Source organism: Bos grunniens, chromosome 9 (genome assembly GCF_055505025.1).
Source record: "Bos grunniens cultivar Pamir isolate PY7600 chromosome 9, Bosgru_T2T1.0, whole genome shotgun sequence".
Classification (NCBI taxonomy): domain Eukaryota; kingdom Metazoa; phylum Chordata; class Mammalia; order Artiodactyla; family Bovidae; genus Bos; species Bos grunniens.
The window spans coordinates 97,959,916-97,972,279 of record NC_141173.1 but is presented as its reverse complement, the minus strand read 5'-3'; the positions used below and the strand labels follow the sequence as shown (position 1 = coordinate 97,972,279).

The 12,364-nt window shown below is 47.1% G+C and overlaps 1 protein-coding gene across 25 annotated transcripts in view; it reads left to right on the top strand.

Annotated features, from left to right (window-relative positions):
- PRKN (parkin RBR E3 ubiquitin protein ligase) overlaps window positions 1–12,364 on the top strand; it is a 1,227,412-nt gene that overhangs the window by 1,185,615 nt on the left and 29,433 nt on the right. For 23 of the 25 annotated variants that reach the window (XR_015133424.1, XM_086318619.1, XM_086318629.1 and 20 more), the window contains one exon: window positions 1,445–1,528. Coding sequence is in view for 24 of the 25 variants with exons in the window: in XM_086318619.1 (XP_086174745.1) it covers window positions 1,445–1,528 (84 nt within the window). In the remaining variant the exon portion in view is untranslated. Of the gene's footprint in view, window positions 1–1,444; window positions 1,529–6,279; window positions 7,171–7,648; window positions 8,107–12,364 lie in introns of those variants that run through there. The other 2 variants (XM_086318633.1, XM_086318623.1) reach the window with 2 other exon arrangements.

The window sequence follows — 12,364 nt, the reverse complement described above, 5'->3', positions numbered from 1 at the left end:
AAACCCCATTTTATCTTACTTACCTCTTCAAAGGTCTTATCTCCACTGTCACATTCTGAGGTGCCGGGGGTTAGGACTTCCACATATGAGTTTTGGCGGCACGGAATTCAACCCATGATGGCCCATTCTTCTTTCCACAGTAGGCTTTCAATACAAAAGTAAGACCTTTAACATGGATATATAAATCCTTTATTCAAGAAAACATATGCAGAATACATCATGCAAAATGCCAGGCTGGATGAAGCACAAGCTGGAAGACTCCCTGCACAAGATTGCAGGGAGAAATATCAATCACCTCAGATATGCAGATGACACCACCATTATGGCAGAGAGTGAAAAGGAAGTAAAGAGCCTCTTAATGAAAGTGAAAGAGGAGAGTGAAGAAGCTGGCTTAAAACGCAACACTCCAAAAGCTAAGATCATGGCATCGGGTTCCATCACTTCGTGGTAAATAGATGGAGAAACAATGGAAACAGTGCGAGACTTTATTTTCTTGCGCTCCAGAATCACTGCAGATGGTGCCTGTAGCCATGAAATTAAAAGACACTTGCTCCTTGGAAGAAAAGCTATGACCAACCTAGACACCATATTAAAAAGCTGAGACATTACTTTGCCAACAAACATCTGTCTAGTCAAGCTATAGTTTTTCCAGTAGTCACATATGGATGTGAAAGTTGGACCATAAAGAAAGCTGAGCACTGAAGAATTGATGCTTTTGAACTGTGGTGTTGGAGAAGACTCTTGAGAGTCCCTTGGACTGCAAGGAGATCCAACCAGTCCATCCTAAAGGAAATCAGTCCTGAATATTAATTGAAAGGACTGATGCTGAAGCTGAAACTCCCAATACTTTGGCCACCTGGTGTGAAGAACTGACTCATTGGAAAAGACCCTGATGCTAGGAAAGATTGAGGGCAAGAGAAGGGGACGACAGAGGATGAGATGGTTGGATGGCATCACCAACTTGATGGACATGAGTTTGAGCAAGCTCCAGGAATTAGTGATGGACAGGGAAGCCTGGAATACTACAGTCCATGGGGTCACAAAGAGTCAGACACGACTGAGGGACTGAACTGAACTGATGCAAGTAAATAAATATCAGATGTGAAATTCTTGGCTGAGTTGTTTTCCTCATATGCTAACACCAGTAACACTTACCCATAGGTATTTCTTTGCATTGCTGTCTCTTCTGCTAGGCTAGAAACATTTTGAAGAGAGGAAATGTGACTCATTTTCAAAATGCTTCTGCGGTGCTTAGAACATTCTTTAGTAAAGAGTGAACAGTGTCATCAAAATAGGACTGTTTGTCCTCTTTGCGAAAGGTAGTTTGGCTCAGAAAGCATCACCAAGTCAGGGGCAGGAGTAGAGCAAGCTAGGGAAAGGAAAGCAGGCTGTGACCAAACGGGGCCCACAGGCCCGCCTCTAACCTGCTTGTGTTCTCCCGCAGTTCGTCTTCTGCCGGGACTGTAAGGAACCGTACCACGAGGGTGACTGCGGCGCCGTGATTGAAGCCTCAGGAACAGTCACTCAGGTAATGCGCCCTCTTCCTTCCCCAGATCGGGGCTCAGGCTCTCGTCAGGGACAGGAGCTGGTTTCTGGAGATCACCAAAGGTTCCAATCTGAAAAAGAAAGGACCAGACTAGCAGCCTACGGCCATGGTAATGAGGCTCCAGCTCCCCAGTCATCAGTCCCTCCAGACGACCCCTGTCCTCAGGGTCCCACTGCAGACTTCCCAACGGTTATGTGTGGTGTGTTGGTTCTTCCACGGGAGTTGTTCCCCAGGGGCGAGTGGAGTAGGGATAAGGAGTCTAGCGTGATTGGAGGAGTCTTTAGAAAAGACATCAAGCAATTTAACAACCTCTGAATCAGGGAAATCAATACTAACTTCACATTATTTTTTTTTAAGTGCCCTTGTTTAAAGTCTTTGGTGAGAACTCTCTCCATGAATGATGTGATAGAAGTATTATATGATGCAAAAATATCGTTGTTTCTTTAGCAATATTCTTACCAAACTCAGGTCCAGCTCCTCACTGCTGGAAAATCAATCCCTGAGAGGCAGCTGTTGGTAGAAAGGAAAATTGCTTTTGGTCAGAAAGCCGGCAATCTGAGGAGATGGTGGACTCAGTGTCCCCCAGAAACCATCTCTGAAGAGTCTGCTCAGCCATGAAGGTTTTAAGGGGAAAAAGGGAAGTAGTATCGGTGAGTCACTGAGATGAGGGCTCAGAGTCATCGTCATCCCCCTGCGTGCAGGCTTGTTGACTTCTTGTGAGCTTTCTTTGGATGCTCTCTTGTTCACATAGCTTGTTCGAGAGATTACTAAACTCTGAGGAGATCTGGTCATATGCTAATTGCTTATTCATCATTCCCACTTCTTTGATCTGTGGAAAGAACCAACAGGTTAGACAAGCTATTATATGATCAAAAGATCTGATAGGTGTGCTCCACCCTGGATGAACAGAGCTTAGGGGCACCTGGTTTAAAAGTTACAATGCAGCTTTGCTGCTGCTGCTGCTGCTAAGTCACTTCAGTCGTGTCCGACTCTGTGTGACCCCATAGACGGCAGCCCAGCAGGTTCCCCCGTCCCTGGGATTCTCCAGGCAAGAACACTGGAGTGGCTTGCCATTTCCTTCTAAACTGACAAGAAAAGGGGTTTCCTGCTGAGGGTGTCATCCTGCAAAGAGCTGTGCTATACCTCATTTCAGTCTTGATGAGGTAAAGCACGTGTTTACTGAGGCTGACTCTCTGAAGTGTTGTATCAGGCTTTAGGAAATGCAAATGTATTTTCTTTTATTTATTGATTATCACTCACTTTTGGAAAAGACCCTGATGCTGGGAAAGCTTGAGGGCGGGAAGAGAAGTGGGCGACAGAGGATGAGATGGTGGGATGGCATAACCAACTCAATGGATATGAGTTTGAGCAAACTCCAGGAGACACTGAAGGACAGGGAAGCTGCAGTCCATGGGGTCACAAAGAGTCAGACATGACTTAGTGACTGAACAACAACAATGATCGGCCAAACCTTAGGGGAAAGGAGTAAAAATTTCAACACACTTGATGAATTTGCTCATTATTTTTCTCCTGATAGAGACATTAAGAGGGGTATAAACATGAAATCTACCCAGATAAATCCTTTAGCCATTCTATTGACAGGAACCTCATCAATAGGCATAGAAGTTCCAGAACATTTTAATTTCAAAAGTTGAGAATGGTAAATATCAGAAGGTTCTAAAGGGCTTCCCTGTGGCTCAGCGATAATCCGCTTGCCAACGCAGGTGGCACGGATTCAATCCCTGATCTTTGAGGATCCCCATGCCTCAGGGCAGCTAAGTCTGTGCACACAGGTACTGAGCCTGAGTCCGCAAGCTGCAACTTCTGAAACCACGCACTCTAAAGCCCCAGCTCTGCAACAAGAGCAGCCCCTGCAATGAGAAACTCTCACATCACACCTTAGAAAGGAGCCTGCATAGCAGAGAAACAGCAGAGCCAAAAAGAAATGAATGTTAACATTCTAAAAACAAAAAATGAAATAAAGCCTGTTTTTTAAAAAAATGCTCTAAAATGAGAGCATAAAGAAGTGAATCCCTATGAGATTCTGTGGAGGGTTCTACTCAATTTAAAGTAGCCATGGAAGCGCAGTACATGAGCTCAGGGCTTCTCAGCAGCTCCTAGTATGCTGGCCCGACCATGTTGGGAGCTTTAGGACTGGGCTGCCCTTCCTACAGCAGAGGCAGCACACGCCCTTTCTGTTGACTCATTTTAGCTCCAGGGCATTCGAATGCAAGCTCGCTGGGTCCAGAGGTCAGGAATAATGGTGTCCCTGAGACTCCCGCCACCCCCACCCACCCCCGCCACCGCCTCAGGACCAGAAGGGCTAGACCGGAAGACCGGCAGATACTCTTGGAAATGGGTGTTGTCCATCAGTTCACACCCCTCTGTTCATTTGATAAGAGCATGGACAAGGCCTTCCGAGAAGGGATACCCTAACATCTGTCTATCTCCCAACAGTAGCAGTGAAGTGAAGAAGAGCACTGCTTAACCCAAAGCTGGCCAGCGCCTGACCCACTCCATCAACCCCTTCATTCAGGAGGAACCAACCAACCTTGGTGTTGACCACTAAGGTTGTTGTTAATAAATCTCTCAGTCGTGTCCGACTCATTTGTGACCCCATGGCCTGTAGCCCGCCAGGCTCCTCTGTCCCTGGAGTTCTCCAGCCAGGAATACTGGAGTGGGTATCTGTTTCCTTCTCCAGGGGATCTTCCCAGACCAGGGATTGAACCCACGTCTCCTGCCTTGGCAGGTGAGTTGTTTACCACTGAGCCACCAGGGAAGCCCCATTGGTTAAGGTAGCCCAAATTAAAAAAAAGGAAAGGAGCTCCACAATATGGGAGAAAGAACGTTATAGCTGGCCTTAGGGACAGATGGCCAGTATCAAGGGGCCTGTGTCTGCAGACACCATCTATTAGCAGGTATTAAACAGCATTTCTATGGGACAGTCACCCTGCTAGATTCTCTGAAAAAATTCAGAGAAGTACATTTATCTTCAGAGGCTCACCAGGGAGCTATAGGGGAGGCTTATGGGAAAATAGGTAATGGTAATAATATGCCAAAACAAAATGTAGCAAATCCAGTTTTGTATAACACTTCCCTAAGAAAGTCATGAAAGGCGGGTCAGAGCTTGTCAAGGGGACAGGGGAATAAGGTGACATAGAACGTTCCAGCAGAGGGCACCAAATGGACAAAGTGCAGAAGCAAGGTTCTCGCCAGCTAGACTTCTGTTCATCCCTGCATCCTGAGGCTCAAGACAGTACGCGGTGCACTGACATCTAATAGGTGTTTGTTGAGTGATGATGGTGTCAATTGAAGAAAAATGCACACCCTAAAAGTTGTGAATTAAGTTTTTATCTAGGGACCTTACTGAGGACTATAGCCAGGAGACAGACTCTCAGACAGATCTGAAGAACCACTCTGAAGATGTAAGGGAGGAGGAGAATAATAGGAGTTTTTGTGTTTGTTCTTTTCTGATAATAGTTTGTGCTGAAAAAAAAAAATGGAGTCAAACATCAAAGTTAAGTTAATCACTCAGTCGTGTCCGACTCTTTGCGATCCCAAGGACTGTAGCCTTCCCCGGCTCCTCTGTCCATGGAATTCTCCAGGCAAGATACTGGAGTGGATTGCCATTTCCTTCTCCAGGGGATCTTCCCCACCCAGAGCTTGAAGCTGGGTCTCCTGCACTGCAGGCAGATTCTTTACCAATTGAGCCACTGGGGCAGCAAAGATTACTGCTAATCACACAAAACAGACCTCTCACATTAATGATTTTAGTGCCTTTCTTTGTGTGGGAAGGTGCAAGGGTCCGGGCTCTGAAATTATCCCTTCGATGTACATCTTGCCTACCTTGGCCAGTACCCAGGGCATAGAGCGGTTCCTGGTTTTCTGCACTCTTGAACTTCCCTCAGGGGAGGGGCCGCTGCCGTGGCGATGGCCTGATTTCAGGCAACGTTCCCTTTCCACAGTGGCATCTATCAAGGAAAAGAGGTTCTTTCATTTCTTCAATAGTATTAAACACCTCTAACAGGTTAGGCTTTGTTCTCGTCTGCGGGGATAAAGTGCCTGCTCTCATGGAGTTTGTGTTACTTTATCAGATGTCACAGGCTCCCCAGGTGGCTCTGTGGCTAAAAAAAGAAAAAAAAAAATCTGCCTGCAATGCAGGAGACGTAGGAGATGTGGATTCTGTCCTGGGTCAGGAAGGTCCTCTGGAGGAGGAAATGGCAACCCATTCCAGTATTCCTGCCTGAAAAATCCCATGGACAGAGGAGCCTAGTGGGCTACAGTCAGTCCATGGGGTTGCAAAGGGTCGGACATGACTTAGCAACTGAGCACACACACGGTAGATGCCACAGGGCTGCACAGTCAATATGATAGGAATTCCAACAAGGAATCTTTAATCCTAGACAGGGATATCCAGGAGAGGATTCAGAAGAGACACCTCTGGAATAGGACCTCTCTAAAATGAGCCTCCTTCCTGCCTGGTGCCCCTGGTAACTGAACCAGGCCTCATATTTCTCTTATTTCATTTTTTTTTAATTTTATTTTATTTTTAAACTTTACATAATTGTATTAGTTTTGCTAAATATCAAAATGAATCCGCCACAGGCATACATGTGTTCCCCATCCTGAACCCTCCTCCCTCCTCCCTTCCCACACCATCCCTCTGGGTCGTCCCAGTGCACCAGCCCCAAGCTGGTGCTTATTTCTCTTATTTCTCTTATTTCAAAATGAAGCTAATGGCCCAACCAAACTGGAAAATTCTGCTGGTCCACGACTGCCTGAGAACAGAAGGCAACTGGAGTTTGGGGGGTTTGCTGCCATTTCTTCCTAAGTCTCTGACCCACTGAGGGTCCTCCTCAGATGCACACATGAAGAGACTGTAACTGAAGGGTCACAGTGACCTGCAGTGGGGGGAAGGGTCGCAAGAACCAAGATTGATGGGGAAGGTCTGAGAGTCCAGCATCGGGGGGAGCCGTGACTGCCCCGGGCCTGAGGGAGAGGAGGCGGAAAGGGTGTTTCACAGGGACCCGCCTCAAGGGCCGGAGCCACAGAGGAGCTCTGAAAAGAGACGCAATTGGGGGGCGGGGAGTCTACGTTGCCAGGAGTGGACCCAAAGCTGGAGGGGAGTGATGACCACACCTTGGCTTCTCCCACCCATCCTCTGGGCTCTTGCTAATGTCTCCCCTGGCCACACCCAGCTGAACCAGCCACAAAGGATTCAGCCTTCCCTATGCAAGGCAGAGAGAGAAAAGAACCCAGGATAACCCGTATATTCTCCACGTCTCCGGTTTCCTCATTTCACCCAGGACTACTCTTGGACATGGAGAAGGATGAACCCAACAATCTATTGCATCAAACTGAGAGAGCCAATTCCATTTGGCAAGAGAATGAAGGGTTTTTATTTTCCTAGAGCCAGTTTATTTTCTGTTTCCTTCATTTCTCTCAGACCACAGTGATCTTCAAATGGGTGACCTCTGCAATCCCATTGACCTGAAACCTTTGAAAGGATGGCACTCCACACACCTGACAATAAAAATCTCATCGCAGCCTCCCCTCCTGGGACGGAAGGCTTCAGATGAATCCTCATGTCTGAATGTTGCTAATACAACAAAATACCGTCATTAGCCTTCTTCAAGTTTCCTTTCCATTCAATTCACTTGTAAGGCTTTTCCTTTCAGCCGTCCGTGGCCATGCTCCACTGTTCTGTCTTGAAAGCTGAGCGGTTTCTGGGCTTTGATATGACATTATCCAACCAGACAAGCCTGTGTCTCCTGGGGCCCAATTGGGCTTTTCCTATCAACTAAGCTATTTGACCCTACACTTAATGCATTTTTTGATTAATGCAATATTTTTTAAAAAAAAAACCAACTCAAAAATTGGTTTTAAATTGGTTTTAAAATATTGAACGAGCTTGAAGTCAAAACTGCTGGGGGTCTGGGGAATCAGTGACAGAAGATCAATCCTTCTCGGGCTAATGCGAGTCCAGCCCCATTTGCTGCTGCTTGCTCAAGCGGGGTGTTCTCCTCCATGTGTTCCCCTGGAGGCTTTCTAATAAGTAAACACTTGCTCTTGTAAACCACATAAATTGATTCGTTCTCCCAGGGGTTCTAAGCAGTTGACGTTCCTCCTCCTATTCAACAAGAAGGCGAATGAGACTTCCAGAGTTGTAGCAGTGTTGTCCAAAGCCACAGAGGAGATTATTTTCATTGGCTGTGCCTGCTTAAAGAAGTCTGGGAACACTGACCCCTCTCTCTGATGCATAAATCTACTGTGTCTAATGGGAGTGTGCACCCCTGTCTGCCAAGCTCCTACTCGACCTGCAAGACCCAGAGCATGTGTTACCTCCTCCATGAAGCCATGCGCCCAGCCCACGACTTCCTCCAAGCTCTCAGACTACTACACAGACCTCTGTGATCCATTCATCACATTGAAGTGCTGTTTCCTTGGATCTTCCCTAAGATTCTAAGCTTTCTTGGTGCAAGATTTATACCTGTTTTGTCTTTATAACCCCAGTGTCCAGCTTAGGCTGTACCCATTAAATGTTAGTGAATGAATGATGACACCCCCCCCACTTTCATCCTCACGTGTTCAGCCTCATTGTGAGGCTGGGAAAGCATGCTACAGGAATGGGGAGGGGGACAGAGGCCAAGATGGTGACACAGGAACCCCTAAGCCCCCCGCTTCTCACGGCCACACAAAACCCACTGGCACACCTCAGAGATAATAATACAGGTTCAGTTCCAGACCATCACAACAAGGCAATATCACAGTAAAGCAAGTCTCACAAATGTTTTTGTTTCCCAGTGCATATAAAAGTTATGTTTGCACTCTATTGTATTCTATTAAGTATACAATATCATTGTGTTCCAAAAGTACATACCTTAATAAGAAGCTATTGTTCATTCACTAAGTTGGGTCTGCCTTTTTGTGACTCCATGAACTGTAACACACAAGACTCCTCTGTCCTTCACTAACTCCCCGAGTTTGCTGAAACTCATGTCCATTGAGTCGATGATGCCATCCAACCATCTCATCCTCTGTCACCCCCTTCTTCTCTTGCCCTCAATGTTTCCCAGCATCAGGCAGGGTTTTCTCCAATGAGTCGACTCTTCACATCAGGTGGCCAAAGTATTGGAGTTTCAGCTTCAACATCAGTCTTTCCAATGTACACTCAGGACTGATCTCCTTTAAGAGAATGGACTGGTTGGATCTCCTTGCAGTTCAAGGGACTCTGAAGAGTCTTCTCCAAAAACCACAGTTCAAAAGCATCAATTCTTCGGTGCTCAGCCTTCTTTATGGTCCAACTCTCATATCCATACATAACCACTGGAAAAACCATAGCTTTGACTACATGGAGCTTTATTGGCAGAGTGATGTCTTTGTTTTTTAAAATGCTATCTAGGTCTGTCATAGCTTTCCTTCCAAGGAGCAAGTGTTGAGGCTGCTGACTGATCAGGGTGGTGGTTGCTGAAGGTTGGGATGGCTATGGAAATCTCTCAAAATAAGACAGCAATGAAATCTGCCACATGGATTGACTCTTCCTTTCACGAACAATGTCTCTGTAACATTTCTCCACAGTAGAACTGCCTTCACAATTGAGGTCAGTCTTCTCAAATCCTGCCACTGCTTTATGAAGCCAGTTTAGGTAATATTCCAAATCATTTGTTGTTGTTTCAACCATTGTCACAGCATCTGGCCCAGGAGTCAATTCCATCTCAGGAAACAACCTTACTTGTTCATCCACAAGAAGCAGCTCCTTATCCATAAAGTTTACCATGAGATTGCAGCAATTCAGTCACATCTTCAGGCTGCAGTTCTAGTTCTCTCACCATTTCCACCACATCTGCTGTTCCTTCCTCAAAATCACCCTTGAGGACTGGAATCAGTTTCTTTCAAACTCCCGTGAATGTTCACATTTTGACCTCTTCCCATGAATCATGAATGTTCTTCATGGCATCTCAGATGTTGAGTCCTTTCCAGAGGTATTCAATTTACTTCGCCAAAATCAACCAGAGGAATCACTGTCTATGGCAGGTATAGCCTTATGAAGTGTGTTTCTTAAGTCATAAGACTTGAAAGTCGAAGTGGCCCTGATGCTTGGGCGGCAGAACGGATGTTGTCTCAACAGGCATGAAAACAGCGTGAGTCTCATTGTGCGTCTCCATCAGGGCTCTGTGGTCACCAGGTGCCTTGGCAGTGAGTAGTAACACCTTGAAAGGAACCCTTTTTTTCTGAGCAGTAGGTCTCAACCATGGGCTGGAAATACTCAGTAAACCGTGTTGTGAGCAGGGGTGCTGTCATCCAGGCTTTGCTGCTGCTTTTATTGAGCACACGCAGAGTAGACAGAGCACGATTCTTAAGGGCCCTGGGATTTGGGGGATGGTAGATGCGTGTTGGCTTCAACTTATCACTGACTCTGTGGACATGAGTCTGAGCAAGCTCCAGGAGTTGGTGACGGACAGGGAAGCCTGGCGTGCTGCAGTCCCTGTATGCAAAGAGTCAGACACGACTGAGCGACTGAACTGAACTGAAGTCATCAGCTGCATTCACCCCTAACAAGAGGATAAGCCTGTCCTTTGAAGCTTTGAAGCCAAGCGTTGGCTTCTCCTCTCTAACTATGAGAGTGCTGATGGCATCTTCTTCTAAGATAACGCTGTTTCTTCTGTTGTTCAGTGTAACCACCTTCATGAATTAGCTAGATCTTCTCAATAACTTGCTGCCGCTTCTACATCAGCCCTTGCTGCTTCACTCTGCACTTTTATGTTATGGAAGTGACGTCTTTCCTTAAACCTCGTAAGCCAACCTCTGCCAGCCTCAAACCTTTCTTATGTAGCTTCCTCACCGCTCTCAGCCTTCATAGAATTGAAGAGAGTTAGAGCCTTGCTCAGGGCTTTCCCGGTGGCTCACTGGTAAAGAATCGCCTGCAATGCAGGAGACACAGGAGACACAGGTTCAATCTCTTGTTCAGGAAGAGCCCCTGGAGGAGGGCATGGCAACCCACTCCAGTGTTCTTGCTAGGAAAATCCCATGGACAGAGAAGCCTGTGGACTACAGTCCATGCAGTCACAAAGAGTTGAACACGGCCGAAGTGACTGAGCACAGCCCTGCTCTGGATCCGGCTTTGGTTTAAGGGAGTGTTGTGGTTGGCTTGGTCTTCTTTCCAGATCATACAACTTTCTCCACATGCACAGTAAGGCTGTTTTCACTTTCTTATTGTTTGTGTGTTCACTGGAGTAGCACTTTAAATTTCCTTCAAGAACTTTCCCCTTGCATTCAGAACTTAACAGTTTGGTGCAGGAGGTCTGGCTTTCAGCCTGTCGAGGTTTTGGACATGGCTTCCTCACTAAGCTTAGTCACTTCTAGCTTTTGATGTAAAGTCGGAGACTTGCAACTCTTCCTTTCTCTTAGAGACCGTTGAGGGTTATTGATCGGCATAATTTCCATCCTGTTGTGTCTCAGGGAATAAGGAGGCCTGAGAAGAGGGAGAAAGGCAGGGGAACTCATGGGCTCCAGGGCAGTCACAACACACACAACATTTCTCAGCTAAGTTCAAAGATTCATGGTGCCTCAGAACAATTGCAATAGTAACATCAAGGGTCACTGGTCATAGATCACCATAACCCATATAATAATAATGGAAAAGTTTGAAATATCACAAGAATTACCAAAATGTGACACAAAAACTCAAAGTGAGCAAATGCGATTGGAACAGTGAATACCTGTGAAGTGCAGTAACGTGAGACATAATAGAACCAGCTCTGACTGTACAGCGTCCACCGTACAATGACAGGGATCCAGGGACAAGCTGAGTGACTCCTGCACACCAGACAAAGGAGAAGATGCCCTCATGGAAACAGGCAGGAAAGGCTGACACACTCTTGCGCTAAAACCCGCCCCCCAGGATTTCCCTGGCCGTCCAGCGGCTAAGACTTGGCACTTCTACTTCAAGGAGCACAGGTTTGATCTTGCATGCCATACAGTGCCCCAGGTGAGAATCCGCCTGCCAATGCAGGAGCTGCAGGAAACACAGGTTCCATCCCTGGATCCCTGGATCAGGAAGATCCCCTGGAGTGGGAACGGAGGAGCCTGGCAGGCTATAGTCCACGGGGTCACAAAGAGCCAGATACGACTGAGTGACTGAGCATGATCCGTGCAGCACAGCAAAAAACATCCCCACCCCAGCATTGACCCTTGGAACTGCAAGGGAACCCCCAACACGCAGCTTCTCCCCGAGGACCAAAGGGTTTGGACCCCACATCTTGTGCACCAACTGTTGGGATTCCCACTGGAGGGACTGACTCCCAAAGCAGCTAGCTCTAAAAACCAACAGAGCTTGTGTGCATGAGACCCACAGGACTGTAGCAAACCAAGAAGTGATTCTTAACAAGATGCGCAGCACTCGCCATAGCTCTCCCCGCAGGGCTTAGTGCAGAGGGCGCAGGCAAAATCTCACGGTCTTTCCGTCAGAGAGGTGATCTGCCTACTTTGACAGTGTTTAGCAGGCACTTAGGGTGGGCAGAAGGCGATGGCATCCCACTCCAGTACTCTTGCCTGGAAAATCCCATGGACGGAGGAGCCTGGTGGGCTACAGTCCATGGGGTCGCTAAGAGTCGGACATGACTGAGCGACTTCACTTTCACTTTTCACTTTCATGCATTGGAGAAGGAAATGGCAACCCACTCCAGTGTTCTTGCCTGGAGAATCCCAGGGATGGCGGAGCCTGGTGGGCTGCCGTCTCTGGGGTCGCACAGAGTCGGACACGACTGCAGCAACTTAGCAGCAGTAGCAGCAGCAGGGCGGGCTGTGACCCCCGAAGAC